The sequence below is a fragment of the Branchiostoma lanceolatum genome, chromosome 8 (assembly GCF_035083965.1).
Source record: "Branchiostoma lanceolatum isolate klBraLanc5 chromosome 8, klBraLanc5.hap2, whole genome shotgun sequence".
Classification (NCBI taxonomy): Eukaryota; Metazoa; Chordata; class Leptocardii; order Amphioxiformes; family Branchiostomatidae; genus Branchiostoma; species Branchiostoma lanceolatum.
In genome coordinates, this window is record NC_089729.1 from 5,830,180 (window position 1) to 5,852,598 (window position 22,419).

A 22,419-nucleotide genomic window follows, 5' to 3' on the forward strand; every position below is an offset into this window, starting at 1 on the left:
TTCAAGGAGAGTTAACCTTTTATAGATGGGTGGTAGACTGTTTCACATCTGTCCTCACATGATGTTGAGTTACAGAGACAGATGAAAATGTTAAGAACTACATAAAGTGGTGCACATGTCCTTTATACCAAAAGCAATTGGTCTTAAATGGAGCTAGAAGATACATTATGTAATCAATGGTAACTTGGTAAGACCACACGACAGCACTCATCACGTCAAACATGCCCCATGCGATTAGTCCATTGATATTTTGTGGGAGGAACAGAGACGTTCAGATTCCGTGCCAAGACAAGGGCCACGCCAGCTGAGTGGAGTCTAGTTTATCTAGACTGTCACATGTAGCATAAACTTGTCAATCGTGTATTAGCCACATATGAGACATCCAGACCGCTGCATGGAAATGTTGGCATTCAGTATGTATCCCCAGGTGAGTTGTCCACGCACACCTGTCCCGTGTAAAGATCCTAATGAGTCACCCAAGAAAGGAGGCCAGCTTGACTTGTACCCTGTCAGCAGGGGCACCATCTATCCACATAACCTCTCCTCTCACCAGCTGCCGAAGGGCAGGGGTTTTCATAAACTTGCCGGTCTCCGAGGTGCCGCTCCTGTCTGGCCACTCCTATCCGGGGATGAACGTCAATTACAAGTGACTCTGGTCGTCAGGAGGGAGCGCGGGGGGAGGAGACAGACACGCGACCGGGGGATCAGTAGCACGTGCCAGGAGGCAGGCGGAAGGTGGAAGGGTAAATTTACCGGGTCCACGCCACGTGTCGGCCGCAGGGTAAGGCAGGTCCCCAGGTAGCCATGTAGTACTGACTGAGGGGACAGGTGTGCGTGTGCCTGCAGGCACTGACAACCAGTGAAAGCCACTTGGCAGGGAGCCTATCTCTCACTTGTGCCAGGCTGGTTATAGGAGAAAGAGTCGGAGTCGTTAGGGAACCTGCCTTCTCATTACATCCATCCACAGATGTTTATCGTGATATTCAATGTTGGGGAAGCATATTTTGGCGTTAACTGTTTCAAATATTTTCAGTTAGTGTTCTCCTGAGGAACTGGTCTGTCAGTTGTTTTGTACATCAGCTGGGCTGTGTCTCTTGGCATGACTCATTTCCTGTCTCTTACAGAAACTCAACCTTTTCCAGTGCTGTAATGCATTCTCAGTTTATAACATTTTTATCAAACAGCGCATTCTTTGTATCTTTTACTGCTGTTGTCAAACTCTTTTTCGTAATTTAGGCAATATACTTTTTGTACAGGAGGGCTTTTTTGTTTGGCATAGAATCATCCTTTTAAAAAAGATCATACATGTACCAATTTTGCTACATTTTGCATAATTAATGAAAATATTGTTAGTCCAGTGATGTAACCAAATGTGTGTAATACTAGATTAGATCAAAAAGAGCTTTGCTTCATTTTGATTTACACAAAAATACTGTATGTGTACAACTAGATTCTATCAATGAAATTTATTTTTGTCCTATACTAGTTTTGCAGCCATCTTTTGATGCTGCTCTATTGACATGGTGTGTCTGTCAATACTGCCTTGCTATGGTTCAGGTTTTGTTGCTGGAAGGGTGAAACTAGCCTGGTATCCAAACCTATTATAGCTGCGGAGTCTCCTTGTCCTTTTACACAAACAGCATTTGGACGAAGAGACTCGGCAGCTATAATAGGTTTAGACACCAGGCTAGGGTGAATCTATTACTCATGGCTCCAAGACCAATTCCTTGAGAGGATGATCTCATCTTGACTAACCAGGTGAGCCCCTGGTGAGGGGATCACTCCAACGAGACACTAACCAGGTACCTGGGTCAGCAACATCAGGCGCTGTGATGGGAATTCAGCTGGAATTCCTCCTTATTATCCTCTGATGTTTTATTTTGGGGCGGATTCTTCGGTACAACTTCAAGGCCTTTCCAGTAATCTCCTCTGATCAAATGATACAAATCTTGCAGGAATCAAGTTTTTGAAGTAGACAGTGGTTAAATCCCATGTCAGGTTGGAGTGTTGGATGATAAGAGAGGAGGGGTGCTCCGCTCTACCCTTAGTGTCCTGGGTAAGGATGAAGGTCTCGCCTGTGGGGATGAACTGCCAGAAGAGATTGTTGTTGTGAGGAGTGTACTATCCAGACTGGAGGATCCTAGCCTCTACCAGTCTCCGCGGGTCACTGAGAAAATAGTCGAAATTGGCCAATATAGAGTCAATTGTATGAAGGGAGTTGGCTAGGAGAGAGGGTCTAATAGGTGACCCTAACTGCGGCTGCGAATGTTACCCTCCATGGCCAAAGTCCCCCGGCAAATGTTCTCCCTGTAGCCGGCGTAGTTAGTCTGGTAGAGACTAGGAGGATCCCATCTCACACCTGTTTAGCAGTGGAGGAGCAGATCTCCCTGGAGCAGGCCTGTGGGCTAAGGAACTGTCACGATATCCCTTCTTCCTGGAAGATCTCGGAGCTCAGTGAACTGTTGAACACAACCTTGGTTCTTTCTGCCCACTTCCATTATATTCACACTTAGACAATACCTTAGAGGACTGGAGGAATTTCAATATACGGAGATTAGATGGTTGGGTGCAAAGTTTAACACATGTCGTCGGCACGTGTGTGTTGCTGGGATACATCTGACATTTAAATGGTGTCGTCATAGCAACCACATCACTTTGACAATCTTAAGGATTTCGATGTATAGTTCCATACTGAAAGGCATAAATGTTCAGAAGATTTTAATGTTAGAAATGAATTTGCTTTTATTTTCTCTGGAAAGTAGCTGATGGTGACAGGAACAAAAAGATATTTTTGTATCTTTATTCTTCAGGACTCAAAGTGCCACATGTTTGCTTCTTAGGATGGTTCAAACTGTCAGTAACACTGAAGTGCTTAAGTTGCATTAGTTTTTGACGTTAAACAGTCCAGGCCCTTCAAAATAAGCACATGTAATATTTGAGTCGTCTGAGGGCATCATTATCCACCCAGCTCATTTACCTCATTAAGACACCTCCTTGAGAATGTTTTAAAAGGCAGACTTTCCTGATAGCATCTTCAGGAGTTCGGGGAATAGGAGAAGAAAGATGCTGCTGATTACTCATTAAAGACCAGGTATCCGTGTGGTTAAACAGAACAAAGTGGTTTTAAGTACAAAATGGAAGGCTGCCACGAAACCCACCCATAAAATTGCTGACAGTAGTTACTACTATTTAATGCAAGTCTGAGGAAGTATGTAATGAAGTTAGTATTGTTTGGTTTGTAGGTTTTTGACCTGCAAGATTAACATGTGGCCATCATTTTCTCCTGGTACCTCATGATTTCAAAGTATGTGTGTGTGTTCTGTTAAGTGGCTGATAACAAGAGTTTGACACAGGACCACACCTTGGCTTGAGGATCCTGCTCCCAATACTGTCCAGAGAAAAATAGGACACTTACAGTGGTGTTCAGTTGAGTTTGCAGGTTCAACATTGCTGGAGTTGCTTCAGCTTAAGGGCCTTACTGTCATCCTTGTACATTATTTTTAAAAGAATGAACCATCCTAAAGAACTCTAACGGAAACAGTTTTTAAGTTACAGTCTTTTGAATCGCAGGAGTTACAAATATATATGTTTGCTATATAAACAAACAAACAGTAAGGTGAAGTAGATACTTTATTATAGATTCCAGCAATTATTGAACATGTCCCTTCCTGTCATGGGATTAGGAAAAAAAGACAAATATGCTGGACAGACAGAAGTCAATATGTGCAGTTCCTGACCAAGTGTTTCATATTTTGAAGACTGATTCTATAATGACGGTTGTCTCTGGTACCCAGACATGAACAGACAACAGAGAGAGATAGACAGAGATAGTCATGACTGGCTGGTCACTAGAGATGCTTCTGTCACCAAGGGACATGTCCATGTACCTCCCAAAACTCACCTCTGTGCACCATTTTCTGAGTAATCGCTGTTACATAACTGTAGGATCTTGCTGCACTTAACAGACGGTGCCATGAAGAGCACAGTTTTGTGTCCATTGGTCAGTATCCGGTCTAGAAGAGAGGAATGTTAAAGTATCAGTTTCTTTGTGTTCACCGTACTAATGAAGGATATCATGAGACAGAGTGAGCACTAATGAAGGGTATCATGAGACAGAGTGATGAGAACTGATAGTATCTTACCTCAGAACTACCATGGGAGACAGCACACCAGACAGACAGGGAGAGATTGACAGGTGATGGAGAAAACAAAGACAACTTTCCAGTAGTGTCGGAGCCTTTTTGAAGCTCTGTTTGAATGACAAGAATCTGGACATACACGTACTAGAATTTAGCAAAGTGATGGTACAATGTATGCCTCATACATGTAGGTTGGTGCAATGCTTGCCAGGATTTAGTAACTAGTATCTCCTTAACAAGATTTTATGTGTTTTCACCTTCAAAGCCAATCCTTGGCTATGATAGACATATGCAATGTCAGCAAAATTGATGCATTACAGTATTGATTATTGAAATATGGTTTCGTCCTATTGGCCCTGTCACTGAAAACTAGCCCCTCCTTCTGGTGGTGCCCATATGATGGTGAATGACATTCTTGGTAGAACCAGTCAATGGAAGGAGTGGTCAGCTGAGCAGGTCCCTCAAGTCCTGGTTATCTTAGCCACAGGCCTAAGAATTCTTGGCCTGTCCAGCCAGGCTCCAACAGTCTTGCACTTGTTTTGTTTGCATTCCTCCTTCCCTAGTAGTTATCCCGCCATCTGTAACGGTGATAACCTCCTCCCTTCTTATCTGCTCTTGACACCTGCCAAAGAACCTGTTGTTGGCATGTTTGTGGACAAAACTCAGTACATACAATGCATTCTTAAGATGGTAAGGAAAAAGTTTGACTCCGAAAGACTTGAATACAGTAGAATCTGGTGAGTTGTAGGATGGAGAAGCGATGGTGTGGGGAGGTGGTGCCTCCAGGCTTGCTGTACAGAGGGGAGATGGAATCCTGGGCGGATTCCGCCCGTTCCAGGCTTAGCATCACTGATGGACAAGGATGAAGTATTCGGTGCATGTGGTACTGGTGGTGGAGAAGGGGAGACAGGAAGCGCAGCACCTGGGCTGGTGATGACAACAGACTTGTTTGTTTGGAGGTTTGTGTGGTGAAAGTCAGGCAGACTGGACGTTCTTGAAGAACAGGTGATCTAAAGCTGTTCGTGTTTCAAAATAGAACGTAGGAGACCTGTCTCTTTCTCCGGGTTGTCCATTGAAGGATCCTGTACTATACTGCAAACTGGACTCTTACAGAGGAGCTTTAAGCATTCATTTTTTCAAGATGGTATTGCATGTAAGTGGCCAGGGTGAACATTTTCTTGTCGATACTGAAGGTTGATGAATTGAAAAGCACCTGATGTATTGACAAAAGTACATGATGTCTTTCTTGAGAAACTTAACGAAAGGGGCATATTGAATTTGGGAAAATCATTTTCATACGACGTAAAAGGTTGTGTTTTCTTGCAGCAAAAGTGCTCAACTATAGTAGTGTGTTTAAAATTTGATAGAGAGAGTGACCAACTGTACAAGGCAAACAAAAGGAAATGCCTGCCAAGGTTGTGGAAATTTGCACCATGGTCAGAGATACCAAAGGAACTCACAGAGATAAACGCAGTTGCTATTGTCTCCCACAAGTACATGACCACAGGGGAGGCCAATATCTGCCACAGGTAATTTCCTGTTAGCCAAAGAGAACACCAAGATAAGGATTGCAAACACGTTTTGATAAATGGCCTTTGTAAGTAACAGGAACGTAACATTTATGTCTCTTATACTTATAACTCTAATCAGCATATGGCATAAAAGGACTTTGTGAACATTTATACTAGTATATTGGTCCCTTGTTAAAGGAGAGCCACCCTGATATGAGCATTGAAAACTCACAAAATAAAGACTTTGACCTCTAGTGAACTTTTTACATGTACTGCAGCTAGGCTTAGGTTTCATACATACATGTAGTGTTCATCATGAGTTTCTTGGTTAACCAAAGGACTTGCAGTTGATTGACAGCTACAAATCGTGCATGCGTCTGGAAAGCAAACTTACCTAGTCACTGGTGATTGACGTGTGGTGAGGAGGGGTGGAGACGGATCACCAAAACCTGTTTCTAATTTTTCATGTTGAATGTAAAGTAGCACAATTACTGAGAATTTCTTCAAACCTGAAATCTTAGGAACTATGAAGATGTTTTTTTATGTACGATATGTTGTACAAGAAGGTTTCTTTTTGCAATGTGAGATGCCTTTTGTCATAAGGCTTGTATTCTGCATACACATACATGTAGAATAACTAGTTTGATTATTGTGAACAGGTTACACGGAATCGGCTGCCAAGATCTGAAATTCCTACACAACAACCTTCTACCAAATTTAGTCACAAGTGACCAAAGTTTAAAACCTGGTATAAAAAGATGGAGTGGACTTACGGACTGGTGGTATTTTGGAATATCTGGCCGGCCCAAACTAAGTTTAAGCCCATAGTTTCAGCCTCCTGGGATGCAGCTAAAGATGATTCTCATTAAGCGAGGTTTGGGCAAACTTAAAGATTAGGCATACCAGGTGAGGTCAAGCATGCTTCAGGTGAATTCATGTTAGGTATAAGATGAAGGAATCAGTAAGTTGATAATGTTGTCATATTATGAAATGCAAAACGTATGAGCCTATACAGAAACTGTAGAGGTTTTACATCAGCAACTTAAGTACAGAGGTTGCAGTATGTTTTAGATAACGATTACCGCTCACCTTCGGTTAAGCTTTGCCGGGAGGCTTTGTGATAAGTTAAAGCTTATCCCAAAGAAGGAAAACCTCAGGATTTGCCACTTTCAAAAGCAATTTCTTCTCTGGAATTTTCATGTTGTAAACAGGTGTACCACGGTTGACAATCTCTACAATCTCTGGTAGTTGAAGCATCAGCTGGACAATTTGAGGAAATGTAGTTTTGATGAATATTTCATAAGCAAGAAAAGGTGATATTCCCCTTGTAATGAACCTAAACTGATCCTCATAATCAAATTAGTTGCTTGACTGAACAGGAAGCGATTCCGCCCTCATTAGTTGTTCTCAACACTGACTTATCAGGGCCACTGTGTGGAAAATGAACCTCTGATGGGAAAGATATGAGACAGCAAGGTTGGAAAGTAGGTCAACAGTAGGAATGGGCAAATAACTCAGGAAAGGACTGGTGATGTAGCCCAGGCGAGACTCAGTTTTGTTCAGGTCAGACTGGGAACTAGTCAATTGGACAGTAGACAAGACAAAATGAAGGCATTCATCCAAATTGTCCAAATGATAACAATTATAGCAGTTACTGAAAGTTATTGAAAATAGCTATAGAAGGACCTGTACTGAGAGTACAAAATCATTCTGCATTATTCCAACCTGTAGTTTATAATTTTGACGATAAATAAGTTTATTGCAAATTCATGCCCATAGGCTAATTGCAAGATGATGATTATAATAACTTTTGATATCTGGTTACTAAGTATCGAATGGCTTTTTGTCTCCCTATTGGAATTGAACTATGCATACATGTAGAAATGTGTGTACATGTGCAAGCACCACTAGTCACAAGTAAGGAAATATGTACACGGTTAGATCAGAAGCATGGGGGCTGTTACTTTTGACTGAGCACAGGAAATAACAATGAGCTGGGGACTTATCATATAGAGTGGTCCCACGAGTCTCGCAGAGCATATGTGATGGCAACTGTGTTGGAGCAGAGGAAGTGGCGGGGCCTCAGGTGTCGTATTAGTGCCTTCCGCACCAACCTCCGACCAGGATTCCTACATGCTAGTTGTGTGTGTCAATCCACAGGGGGTGCGCCTCAGGTAGATTCCTCTCATAAGAACCCAGCTGACACATGTCATCTGCTTACAAGCTGCACTCCTCGGGTCAGGTCAGATGTGGTGGAAATAAAGGAGAAAAAAATCCTTTTGTAAAGTCAGTAAAAGAAAAGACCTCTCCTGCAGGAGGTTGAAGTTTAGGAGAATTTGCATCCGTAGCTGACATCTAGTAAATTGGTCACTTTCAATTGGTACTTTCATTTGTTTCAACTTATATGTTTTGACAAACATTTAAGCCTTACACACAACGTAAAAAAAAGATTGCTCTGGGGAGCTTTCAAGACGAACTCTCTGTCTCTTCATGTATGTTGATGTGGAGGAAAATACAAGCATTGAAGGTTTGTCATAAGCATTGATTGCGGTACCTTTGGGCAGGTCCCCTGGAATTTCATTCAGGACAGGATCCTGTAGTAAGGACTGGCCAAAGAAATGAAAGGAAGGTGAGGTATAGCTGATATGAAACAAGGAGAAAGATGTTGGGAATGATCTGTATGTTGAAGATCCAAATCCTGCTTTATTAAACGAATGCTGGTGAAATACACCTTATGGATGCAAATATATTGTTTATCTGATGCTATCAGTTGTTGTCAAAACATTATGAGAAAAGGTTTGTTAACTTTTGGGTCATGCAATAGTGGATGGAACTTGACAAGCCATCTGAGTTACTGCAGCATCTAAGTGAACATAGTTTTTTTTAACTGTTGTCAAGCAAACTGGGACAAGAAATAAAAATAAATCTATTAGCACCACACTCATCCCCTGATCTCCAGGGCTTTCCCAAATACTTGGTGTCTCCTATGAAGGATTAACAAGGCAAAAAGGTACTAGTGAAGAAGTCTGGAATTGATTTATTCCTATCCAAGGAACTACATGTATCAGTACATGGAGGAGAATCCTGAGCCAACAGGCTCTAGTGCTTAATCTCTGTAAGCTGTAGCTCAAGTCCTCATGTGTAATGTAATTTTGTAGGTTATCAGGTCGCAGCTAAGAAATCTTTCCTGCAAGATGTAAATAATGTGCTGTGATACACTATGTAGAGCAGAAGCTCATTGTGTGTTTAGTGCAAATTATAACTAAACGAAGAAAAGTGCCATCCGTTCAAATGATGAAAGACTAACTATCAAGTTTGAAAGCTTTAATTAAAGATGATGGAGAGAAATTGATGGATACATGTATGTCTGCCTGTTTCTCGAGACAACTATATCAGGAAGTGATGAGACAAAACAGGACAATGTCATATGATGATCTCATTAGGATAATGGGAATCAGTCCATATCATCTATGTGAAATTCAGTTATATCTATTCTCCTAAGTGGGAAATAGTTCTTGACAGGAAGTTGTTTTTGTTATATAATATGGGTCATATGACATCGAGATTCTGGAAGCGTGCCACTGGTCTTTCATGTATGCTCCTGGACTAAAACTGTTTCAACAAAGTTATCACAAAGAAAACAATTTAGTCATCAGAGACTTAAAAGGTCCATGATATCTCCAGGAGACCAGCGAAAATCTGATAACTTTCTCAGGCAACGTGGCTTTAAGGCAATAACTTCCTTCAACAAAGTTTCATTTCATCTCAGGAGAAGGGTTAGGTTTAAGCTCCAAGTTGAAGATAGAGAACCAAAGTTTACATTTTTGCAGATTTGAAGATCACTCCCTGGTATTTTCATCTGTATATGACATCAACTTCCAGGGACCCTTAGTGGTCTTTCATTGTTTAATGCATCAGAACGAGCAAGTGTACATTAAGTGGATAACAAAAGAGTTTTGATCAAGGAATAATCCTGATTACTTGTTGGTATAAGATTAACAAAGAGGGGAAATTAGCCAACCAGAGAAGCAGGAAGTTGTTAATCCTGGAGAATTAGGTAACACAAAGTTATCTGAGGGAAGTATTGGGCTTGTTTTGATTTTGGACTTGTTGGGATCAAGATAGTTTTCAGATTAAGGCCAGTGGTTGTACATCTGTTTGCCCTGTAAGTAGGCCTGTAAGTGGGCCTGTAAGTGGGCCTGTAAGTGGGCCTCGGATATATATCACGAAGAAGAACTTTATTGCACGACAGTCGTACACAGTACAATGTATGGCAACAACTATTAAACATATGTATTAGTACAAAATAGAAGTATAGAATAATACCTAACACTATAATTACTAATAAGGGCTAGCATAAGTCTTTGAAATACATGTTGTGTTACAATCAAGTGGGGCTAATCATGAGTACTGTATATGTAACACACAGGTTACCTTCTGGGAGTGCCTTTTTTGGGTACTTTTTTCGTTACAATGAATGGAAAAGTATAACTACTTATTTAAGTAAAATTGCCTAAGAAGACCACTCATGATTTAGGGGACCAAGAAAATCTGGTCTAAGTGGACAGGTGGTCACTACAGACAGGATTCTTAATGTTGCGTCAAAGAGAAAAGGGACCAGCAAAAAGTGGTCATATTGTACTTGAAAAAGATTGGACCAAGTCTGTTTTATCAGAGACTCTCGTCAGTTGAATGAGTATAATATTTTCTTCTAATGTTACGCCCGTATCTCCATAACTTCATCCTGTTTTTATCCTTCCTCAGCCTCCAAACAGGTGCCTACGTAGCCACCCCTCAAGACCTGGGTGTAAATTAACCACAACTGTAGCTATGTACTGTTGTTTTTACTGCCAACCACGAATGTCTTACAGCATAATGAAGACATCTGTTGGCAGTCGTTCCAGCATCATTATGCGCGCTTGTGGAAGTGTGGCTAGCATATTGTTGTCACTCAGCCTGGTCTGGTCGGAGTGAACTTGAACGTGTGGCTAATTAGGTAGGAACTGGCAGCGCTTGGTGAGGTCTTTTCCCGATAGTCACGCCTGCATTACTCACGCCATCTGTCCAAAGTGGTCCCCAGGTAGGATTTTACTTCCCTAGCTGATGAGGTTTTATGCGGAAAGCTGCGGTCCCAGAGCTGTTCCTGTGGGTCTGGTTATACAAGGGGAAGTACACGAAGGGTTTCCTAATTAGCGATATAAGAACATATTGGAACAACGTGTGACAGACGATAGACGTCTGTACTATGCTTATTCTATTCGCAATCTTGAATAGAAGCGGATATTGTCGCATCTGGTTTTGTCATGTTCGCATACGACCAAAAACAATCTTATGTATAACAATCGTATAAGGCAGGATGTACACAAAAATAACTGGACTGAATGTAAAAATTTAATCAGGGATTAACGTTTTTAGTGACTACCGGTGCCTTGAAGTCACGGCTGTAACATTGGGTAGCATATTTCATTGTAGACTCATGTAAAAGGTATTAACAGGGGTTAACGACATTCCTGCACATTGAAGCATCAATGCCTGTATTTGTGACATGTAGCAAGGTCAAGGCTTCAGTGAGCAACATGTATCAAAAACATCTAGTAAAAACTGAGTTCTTTGAGCTCAAGCAAGAAAGAACTTTAATCTAATAAAGAATGTTACAAAGTAAAAATGATAGATTTATTCATTTTTATTCATTTTTTTGTATCAGGCACTCGGCCCGTATTAAGAGACAGAAATACATAAAATAAACCTATCTGAAAAGTTGGTGTAATGCCGCCAGAAAGTGCAATGGCAGTAAGCATTAGGAGTAAGTGGATGATATTATTTTCAGATGACAGGAGGTACAGTACAAATGAGTGTGTGAGTTTGCGACATTTAGCATTTAACATTGGGTTAACACAAAGTTGGGTATAACATACATGTATTAACTTGACTTGGAACTTAGAGCACTCCTACCAAGCTATCCTAGTATGGTATAGGGTATGAATACCATAGCTTGTAAAACATGGGCATAGTCAGCCGGAGTGAAGGTCAAGTTCATATGATCCTACATCTTTTTTGGTAATCTTGGATTTCATCCTAACTTAGGCAGTCAACAAATTTGGTTTTGTGATATCCTTCATGAGTAATAAAAAGTATATGGTTGGCATTGGTCGCCAAATGGCAGAGTTCAGATGAACTTGACAGATCAGTGCTGATTTTATGGAAGTGGTGTTTACGAGTCATGTTGATGGAAGAAATGAGTAGGAATTCCTTGGCATGTAACTGTTTGCACTCATTGACAAAAATGTTTCATAAGAAATCGTTCCTATCAGTCAACTGGCAACTGAACCAACATAGTGCAGACGTCGTAGTCAGAATTTTTACTTTTGAATGATGATGTTTCAAAAGAGAGATTAACAGTTTGATTAATTCTAATTAGTTTTGATAAGTGAAAGTTCACTGCCACAAGTTCACTGCCATCTGTTGAGGTTAATGAGGTTATAGTGATGTTCAGAAGTTGCTGCAACAGAGTTGCTGCTTGTGTTGGAGTTACCTGTCAGGTTTCCTTCATGTGTATATACAAGACATGTACAGCAGAGTCAGCTAATTATCTTAGAACAGGAAAATACCATCAATACAGTTTATAAGTATATCTAGTACTCTGTAACAGATAGTATTGTGTAGCATGTTGAAAGTGTTAAACATATACAGTTGAGTCATGTTGGCAGGAAGGCTAGAATGCACCTGTCAGTGGACATGGTTGAGTGTTATAAGTTGTGATGCTGAGGGGAATGTTGAAGTGTGCGGCGTATTGGTCCCGAGATTCCAGTGAAAGAGTATTCCATAGCCGTGCTGTTGACGGTACACGTGCCAGCCAACGTCAAATGTCACTGCCCCGGGAGAAATCAGTCTGAAGTCTGCGCCAAGATCTGATTGTGGTGTCCAGAATTGGTGGCATGCCTGTACCCTGCTCTATACACTTCCCCTGGCATACCACATATCCACATGGGCATGAAGTAGGGACACTCATAGAACTGATTTCTCCAATGATGAACAAGATGTTACACTATGACATAAAAACTGCAGTTTTACTAGTACAGGAACTGGTGATATTAGGGAAACCCTTGTGTAGATAGGTTGTCCACAAAGGAACAGTAGTAGGGAACAGGTGGGTTTTACTGGCCCCTATCAGAGATAAGTAGGGAGACACGTGGCTAAGACTGGAGCTTAAGGGGTGCCACATACTGCCCGGGATGACTGGGGCAACCTTATCGCCCAGAACTGAAAAAATAACTTCCTGTGGGGAGAAAGTCAGCGGTGCCGCGTGCCTAGAACAATAAAGATCATTTGGGTCGTTGTGTTTCCTTGGCATGAACAGAATTTTCTCGAAGAAAATAGTTCCTCAGTCTGCCAGTAAAATGAGTAGACTTAAAACTTACATTTTCCATGCAATAAATACAACAAGTTTGTTGAACTTCAACTGATCCTTCAGCCTTCTTCAATACATGTACATTTGATGTGTTTAACTTCCTTAGTCCCACGGGTGATAACTAAAAATCCTATGGTTACAAAGTTTCCAACTGTTGCAGGATCTACATGTATGTAGCTCTTCTTCCCTCATGCCCACTCCCTGTATCTAACACCTCCATCTGTAAATGTTAGCTTTGGACAACCTGATAAGCCCATTAGAAGGAACACACCCACACTAGTCCTCTTCTCCTGTGTTTGTTTAGGAACCCTTTACCAGGCTATTAAGATGTGTGACTTTCCAGTAAATGGCCTTCTTCTTCTTTCTCGTGTTGATCGACCTGGTGGTACTTAAGGGCAGTAAGTTCAGAAGTTGGCAAGTCACTTACAAAAGATCCTAGTCAATGGATAAGATAGTTTATTACATGAACCTAAATGAGTTCAAAAGCTATCAATGGTTTAAGTAAAAGGGATATTCTATTGTGGATTACAGGTGTACAGCGGTTCAGACAGGGGTCTTTGGGACAAAGGTTCCTGGAAGAAATTATGGATCAGAAAAGGTTAATCCCGGGTCATGTTGTTATTCTAGAATGTCACAAAGCCATGTTTGGTGTTGATAAATGTTGGGTTGAAATTTTTATCATGTTGTCACCTTATGTAGACAGTAAGTGGGACATTTCTACGAATGGTGGCTCCAGCGAAATCTTAAAGATTACGGAAGTGTTGAATGAAAAGAATGTTTTTGAGTAGCAAAAGACAGCCTTCAAGGTCAGAAGACAAGAAAAAAAGCCAAAAATATTAACTGGTGAAGCAGAAATAAAACCTTGCTGAGTTGTGTGTTAGTGCGTTCTAGAAGTCATGTCGAGTTACTGTCACACTAAAGTATGTGAGACTTGAGACTTGATTGCATGTGGATGTCATCTTCTGGATACTCTGATGTGGAAGCAGAAAAAATGCAGAAATGTGCATTGCTTTACTAAAAGTTAAGGCTGTCTACTAGTATATGCAAAGTCCCATTCCCAATAACAATGACAATGAAATTTATTACATATTCATGCCCGACCAGGGCTAAATAAGATATAAAGAAAACATATTTATTAGCATTCACAAGATTACTCTAAACAAAAGTTCTTTTCAGATTGATGTCACCATGTGAAGGTGCTGGATAGACCTCAATAGCCCTAAGTCTAAGGTTCTGTAGTGACGTCTTTCTCCTTTCTTGTCTGTTTGTGCAGGTTCTAACCACTGAGCCACCAAGCTGGAACAGAACGGCCTCACCTCACCACAATTCTGGAGTTGGATCCGAGCAGCTCGACTCCCCAGGGGGGTGGGGAGGGTAATATGGCCCCCTCAGCGGTGGGGACGGATATGGAGGTCTGCAGGTCGGACGGGGATCTGAAACTGGAGGGGGCGATGGGGGATGTGGCCATGGAGGCGGAACCACAGTCAACACTTAGCAGCGAGTCAATACTGGAAGCCAAAAACAAAAACACGGAAGGTAGGTCCAGGACGCGACACTAGTTATGATGGTTGAAAACTGAAGTGGTGGATCAGAAAAAGCCAAAGGAGTCAGTTGTGTGTAAGGACTGAAAAATGTATGCAAAGTGTAAATCATAATGATATAGAGAAATATCAAAATAAGAGAGAAACCTTCACTGCTATGTCTTAAAAAAGATGTGCAGTTTCTACAATCATGTTTAGATACCCAAACTTTCCTTTCCTTTGGAGGGTGTATCTTTAATGCATGAGTTTAAAATGATTACCAAGGCTGAAAGGAGCAGATAATTAAAATTGATTCTGCAAGTGTTCACACCTGTCACCACCAACTAAACAGTTACAGTACAGAAGTGGAAGGGGCAGTCTTTTCTTGTCAAAATTACATGTAACGAAATCTCTTTAACTTTCTGTGCATCAGATAACTGTTTACGTTTCAACATTAATATTGGTTCAATTTGGAGGTAAATATGTAAAATAAAGTTTGCAGACTTAGTGAGATGAATGGATAGCTTTGCTTCATGACAGGAAAATATTCTCACTGAATGCTTTGAATCCAGTGTCAATATGATTACATCAATAAGTAATCTTCTAAATGAATCAACTACATGATGGTTATTTGGCATGGATTGGTATGATAAAAAGGAACTAGCACCAGAGCTGTATGAAAACTTTTCTTTTTTCTTTTCCTTCCCTTTGCACGTGTAATGTTCATTACCATGCATGCTTGTTGCACCAAAATGTCATGGCAGTTTTGATTCGGCATGATGTCAAAAAAGCTAACACTGCGAAGCTTGATTCAGAGATTTGTTTTTGTGTTTTTTTTTCTTTTGCACGTGTAATGTTCCTTACCATGCATGTTTGTTACTCCAAACTGTCGTCAGCTCTTCTGCAGTACCCTGATTATGATGACGATATGGACATGATGACTGAGACAAAATATGCGCAGAAATGGAGAGTTATCATGACCGCTAAAGGTGACAGCTCTAAACTACTGTAGCATAATACTAAATACTAAAACAACCGTTCAAAGTCACATCATGCAAAAAGTTGTAGAGCTATGGGGTCATGCATGGCTGTTCCAAAAAAGAAAATCAAAGGGGTGAAGACAGTGATTTGCACAGTATTCCTTCCCATTTGATTTTTCTTTTCTGGAACATCATTTTAGTCAATATTACTTTGTCACTAGTACAAATCTATTATATGCCCATTTTGCCAGCCTTTGTAACCTTATGTGTATGTTTCATTTGCAACTAAAAGACAGGCCTTTCCATCATTTCATAGTAAAGTAAAATCATGTCTACAGAGTTTTAAAGCATGCTGTACACAATCATATAACCACCATGTACATGTATGCAATATTGATTAGTACCTATTTCTCAATGTAATGCCAACTATACAATCAAAAGGTCTGTTCTAACTGGACAGTCAGAAATGGCTTACAAGGTCTGTGTGTTGGAATCATGATGATCATCATGCCACGTTTAGTTACCAGTTTATTTCCTCTCCCAGCACTTCAGTAGTGTATCATGATAACCTCTGCTGCAAAATTTGCAAATAAGACAAGAAAGACTTGTAAACCACACACTCAGGTGTTTTTTTTGCTGCTAAATGTTTTCACTCTTTGTATTAAAATCATATTTGTGGATTCGTTTGAAAGACAAAACTTAAAGCCATTTTACTCAACGTCCTACACATATCAAGGCGATAGCCAAAGAAGTTGACTGCAGGCCACAAATTGGCTGTGACTATGATGTCAAGGGCACGGTGGCAAAACCATTAAGGATGACGTGGAGTGACTCTGACAAGCAATTTCAGCAGGTTCACTTTGCGGGGGAGATGGGGTGATATCTCTCACTGACCCAGCACACTGGGGAGGTATCCTACACCGGTCCTTAGCTCCACAACACTGGGTGGTCATGGCAACTTTGTTTGGGAGAAATATGACAGCATATGTGGCATATGACTCATCACGTTACCATGACCTGTGACCTTAGTAACAGGTGGGCTATGGGAAGCAGAAATAGAACGTATATAATGGTACGCCTTCTGTTAAAGACATTTTTAAATTGTGCTAAACCTTCACCCCTACATTTACACTCCCAGCATGGGTAGGAATTAATAGTAACCAATAAACCAAACACCTGCTCTAAATCTCCTTAAAAATCAGCCGGGTCGTACCAAAGTGATTATGTTAGGGGCCGTGTTTCCCATGTGGTCCTCGGGTGTCATTCAACCTTGCAGACCTTATTTTTCCATGCTCGGAATGCCAGGAGAATCCTTCTGAGATGTTATTGGTCAGGATCCATGTCATCCCTCTTGATGACCAGGACAAAAATTTCTTGATGAGGCTGTTTGGAGTCTTAGATAGATTTGAAGTTCATATAAGAGTCCGAGAGGTCAGTTCCCCCAGGCCTTTATTTCTGGAAAATATTTTCCCTCTTTTGATCCAGTCAACGGCATCTTCTTATGACCTGCCACTGCAAAAGCTCTAAGTGGGACTTAATAGTTAATGCTATAGGGGGTCATCTAGTGGAAAACAAATAAGTGATTATCATCTTTCTTCGAGAGCATTTTATCGCTCTAAGGGCTGGTTTCATGATATTTCTCTGAAGGGATGTATTTTACATCATGCGTTGCTATTGTTGCCTGCGAACCAACTTGAGAGGCACTTGGACACCTTCCACAAGTTTGATTTGCCAGTGGGCTCCAGGTTGCAAAATCGTCCACTTGTTATTTACTATTCTTAATTGACACCTACCATAGACCATACACCGGAATGTAAGATGGTAGAAAAAATGTGAACTAAATTGTTTTGCTACTGCTGCTGTTGTAACTGGCCCTGGCTTTACTAATGGCCAGAAGTGAACCAATTGTAAACACTTACAATGTAAGGCAAATGTCAGTGACTAAGTCTTGTTTGGTACATTTTCAGCCCACGCTTCAAACTCCTAAGATTCCTGCACTGTTACAATGAAAATGGATTGGTTTTTATTCACTACAATACACATCAAGTGAGACTGGAAATGGTTGTACGACAGTTTGATGAACTGATGACTTTCAGCATTTGGAGGATTTGAGAAGAATCCCTTCAAACTTTCCAGTTGATTATCTTTAATCATAATGCTTATGCATCTAGCACATTGTCATTGCCCCAAGTTTACCGAACATCTGTGATGATAAAAGTCCCGGGATATTGCAGGTAAAACTCCATCGTCCTTACAGTATTTCTTCTTGGAGGGGTGGTGAAGGTTTTTATTTATGTCTCAAGTTGGGTGTTTTGTCCTTGACAGATGAGGAACTGTGTATTTGTGATATCTTCGATGATGGAAGATGCTCCTGCTCTGGTGTGTTTGTTGCACGTGCAACCCAAAAATACATTTTGCTCCTGCGCAGAAGTGCCTCGGAGTCAGGAGCGGGGTTGAGAGCCTGTATATCCCTGTGGTGAGAGCTGGGTGTGTTTGTTTAGTCCAGGCGTGTGGCAGAAGTGACGTCTAGTACAGGGTGGCCGCCATCAGGGCTTAATGTGTTAAACTGGACTGATTAGCCTTGACAGTGACGTAGTCGGGCCAGTTGTGCATGTCTGTGTGCTTGGACATGTAGAAATGCTGTGCCGGGGAATGTCGTGTGTTACGCCGAAGTTCAAAACAAGTCAAGAATGATGGGTGCTTAGAATGGGAACTACGCAGATTTGTCTCGGTATCATCTCAGAGCAGGTTCATTATCAGGTTTGGATTTCTTGGCAGAAGTCAAGAACGAAATGACTGGAAGAGGTAAAATGGCCTGGTAGGAGCTAGCTGTCTGCTTTAAACATTGGTAGCCCTGCCTGGAGCAGCACTTGTTGATCCATTAAAATGTACATTGAAAAAAAGTGAAATGAGGTAATTAAGATTCTATATGTGCGGCTGTGTGCCTTTTAAAGCATTTTTTGGCTTTGAATTACATTAAATATTTGTTTTGGAATCTTTTCTCATTTTTCAAAGACATATTTACTGAGGTCCTCCAGTCACTAATGAACATTTTAATCCTTGCCAACTATTCAATGTAATCTGTCCTAGTATGTAACAACTATTTCACACTGTCTGGAAAAATACTTCTTCGATACAGACCCAGGGTTACCTCAGGTGGATGACCCCATTAAAGGGGAGCTAGGTTTTCTGTCAGATGAACAGTACCTCAGGGACCATCCTACGACACATGACACTTCGTTCTGCATACCTCAACCATTGACTTTGTGTGCACAACCCAGTTGCTGTAAGGCCCATGAGACACTACCCCCTTAGTTGTTGAAATGTACTGATTCAAATTTTATAACAGGGAAATAGGCCTTTAAGATAATTGCAGTAAATGATATTTTTCATGGTTTTGATGGCCTTCTCCATTCATCCTTGATCCGATGTCCTTCAATTCTCATCAATCATCTACTATTTACCTGTCTGTGTTGAACTTGTTTTGGAATTTAAGACACTTGTTGGACATACAGGAAGAAACATGCTGTTTCATTCAAAAGTATGGAAGTAGCATTCACAACGAGTCAAATAAATGAAATATGATGTAGATTTGTAAACAGATAAACTCATGTGTCACATTATTCCCTGTTATTAATGAGCATGCACACAGGGCAGGGTCAGTGAACCCAATCGTAATGTTACCAGAGACATTACCGCCAATTCCACACTGAGACTGAGGCATGCCCAGCACAACAAGGAACAGATTCTGGGACAGTTGCACCGATCTGACAGTCCCAGAATATTACCCACCAGCTCAGGTCTCTGTTGATCCAGGTCATACTGGAAAGTGAATAGGCAGCTGGCAGATACCTGTAAAAATACATGTTGACTTTGGCTTGACCAAGGCTTGACCTAGAGTTGAGCATACTTACAGAAAGCCACCTTATAAGTGTATGAAAGGTCAATCAACTTTGGTTTGTAGACTGTTTCCTTCAGTGAATGTTTTAAGACACAAAACGTCATGTTGATTGTGGCCTGATTTTGTGTTATCATACTTACAAAAAGTCTTTTGATAAGTACATGAAATCCTTAACGTAAAGTTTATGTATTTCACTGTTTCCGTAAAAAAAGAGAAACTACACTTGAAAAGTATGGAGACAATTCTATGACCATTATTGTTTGAATATCCATGGTATGGATGTTGGAATATGAGATGAAGATGTTTGGTTATTCAACGTATTGTTATCCATTTTTACTTCACCTCAAAGAAGGAATTTGATTCTTATAGGATAGACATCATGGTGTTCTGACATGATGCTAAAGTTTTACTAGAAAAGAAGGCATTTTACTCCATACTAGCCACGGTAAATGAGGCATGCATAATGACTCAAAAGGTTTTTGGAATGTGCAAATACAAAACAGTGATAGCAAATATATCTTAATCCCACACATCTGTTTTAGTCATCAGAAAACACTCATTGCTAGGGACCTATATTAGAAAAGTGTTATAGCAGCATAAATGGGGTGGAAATTTGCTGACGCCAGTTACTGCAGGACAGAGCACCATGTCAGTTCTACAACCTGATACACTTGACACATGGCCTTTACTGGCCGAGGACATTACCAAAATTATGCGCAGTGATCCATAAAAACTTCCCATGGTCAAGTCTGCGGACGTGATGACATGGGTACGCCTGACCATGCGCTCAACACACAACCTTTATCTTCATTAGCATATGTATGAGTGATATTATAACGACTTGAACAGTTATGTAAAAAAAGCTTCCACAGTGATATATTGTGATAGTAAAAAAAGATTGAATAGCCCTACCTAATCTTTAAATGCAGACCCTAAATAGGAAAGCAATTTTAGCATCTCAAATTCAGGATAAAATATGTCATATAGTGCAGCTGACAGCAAAGGAAAGATAATGTGAATATGCAAAAATCAGAAAAGCGTATTGCAAAGGCTTGTTACTTATATGTGTGTGTGAATGTGACCATAGATCTAGAGCTAATTTAATGGTTGATGTGGCTATCTCTTCGACCTTCATATGTGATACGAAGTGTACAAGGTCGTAATCTGATCAAGGTAATAAAGATCAACACCTTTGATATCAAATCTTCAGTATGGAATGCTGTAGTGGACATGATACTGGGCCGGAGAAAGGCACGTAGAGGCACTTGTTAACTTTGTCAATGCAGTCAAGGTTGTTGAAGGACTGTCAGCTTTGGGCCAGTTCATTCACCAAGTTGTATCAGACCCAATAAATATGGAGATGGTCAGAAACATCTATTGAAAACCATAGTACGATGTTTCGTGTGTGTAACTGTCTGTCGCTGAATAGTGTACGATAATGCCATAGTTTTATATACAGGCAAAGAGTAGCTGTCAAATAGATCATTTGCAGAGAAATGTAGCCTACAGATCAAATGTAAAAGGCCGAAGGTGAATTGAAATACAACAAGAAGCGCTATTTTGAAACAAGTCAATGACACACATGAAGGGAAGGCCATGATTTCAGACCTAGATGCCGTGACTTGCTACATGCTCATCTTTAGTGCTTTTGACAGTCATCAGTGGGGTCAAGGCCACTGCTTACACAACTGAATCCGAAATATGTGAGGCATGATTTCATTTTTCTTGACGACTGCTTGTTGGATGGAACAGCACTCGCACAAAAATGACAATCTGTAAGAGTCCTACATCCCTTCTGGATAGTGTACTACCTACTGGTTTGGCTGTTCTCTTTTTTTTTGTCAGGTTGCTAACCTAGTTGCATGGTTAAATTTCAGCCTTCAGAAAGGGAAGAAAAGGGATAAAACGGATGCTGGGGAAAGATTTCTACAGTCCTATCTACCTTCCCCTTCCTAAAAGGATCGTAATCCACTTTTGGGAAGTACAGATGACCAGTGGCAAGGCTACAGGACCAACAACCTTGGCTGATTCAGGAAAATATGAGGCAGGTCTCCGGACGGGTGGGCGAAATGAAAGGAGAGCCCGGCATGTAGACAGGCATTCCTCACCATGATAGCAATGCTAAGCCAGCACATCCCTGGCAGGGAGAGGGACAGCTGGTGCACAGGTCTATGTCATACCCCTCCCCACAGTCCAGGCACAAGTGCATGCACCAAGGTTGTTGTGACGGGGAAGAATGTAAGCAATGGTTATCCCTCCCTTTATCACGCGCACCCTGCCTCTACCCATTACCGAGATGGTTTCAACCTGATTTTTTCTGGAAAGTTGAAGGAACTCTGGAATAGGCTGGAAACATGATGAGACGTACCTGACAGTTATGAGGATTTATGACTGAAATCTTCTGGCTATACTTGTATGTTATCACTAGACAACTAGCTAAAAACAAGAATTATATACAATAAAATCTAGTCTTTTAAAAAAGAACTGCTCGTTACGGCAACTTACGGGTGCTGCCTATAAAGTAGATAGAATCATTCCAATTTACTTAAGAATTAGAACAAGTCTAAACAACTGATTGCTGAAATAAAACTATGTGTAGGCTTTCTGGAATTCCATGAACATCAGTCGGTGTACTGTGGAATGGTATCTCAATGTTTTCATGGATTTTTATGATACCATAAATATGTTGAATACTCATTGACGGCAGTAGTATGTAGTGTAGGTCTGATATTCCAAAAGTTATCATCCAGGCTCTAAGTGGTGTCGACCTGTCAGCTGGACCCCAATGATCTATGGGTTGCAGACAAACCTCAAAGGGTGCCGCCATTTTGACTCCCAACAGTGGCTTTTATGTATTTGCTGTGTACAAAGTAAATGTTCATTTTACACTTTGGTTCTAGGAGAAAGAATCATTCGGACTGAAGCCAGGGAAAACAACAACAAAATCAGTCTTATGAGGA

General features: G+C 40.8%; 1 protein-coding gene across 3 annotated transcripts in view; it reads left to right on the plus strand.

Moving 5' to 3' along the window:
* Positions 1-22,419, plus strand: part of LOC136440872 (myocardin-related transcription factor B-like) — a 76,818-nt gene that overhangs the window by 29,014 nt on the left and 25,385 nt on the right. For 2 of the 3 annotated variants that reach the window (XM_066437023.1, XM_066437024.1), the window contains exons 3-4: positions 14,332-14,594; positions 15,475-15,567. In XM_066437023.1, the coding sequence (XP_066293120.1) occupies positions 14,438-14,594; positions 15,475-15,567 (250 nt within the window). In that variant the 5' untranslated portion in view covers positions 14,332-14,437. The remainder of the gene's footprint in view (positions 1-14,331; positions 14,595-15,474; positions 15,568-22,419) is intronic. The other variant, XM_066437025.1, reaches the window with a different exon arrangement.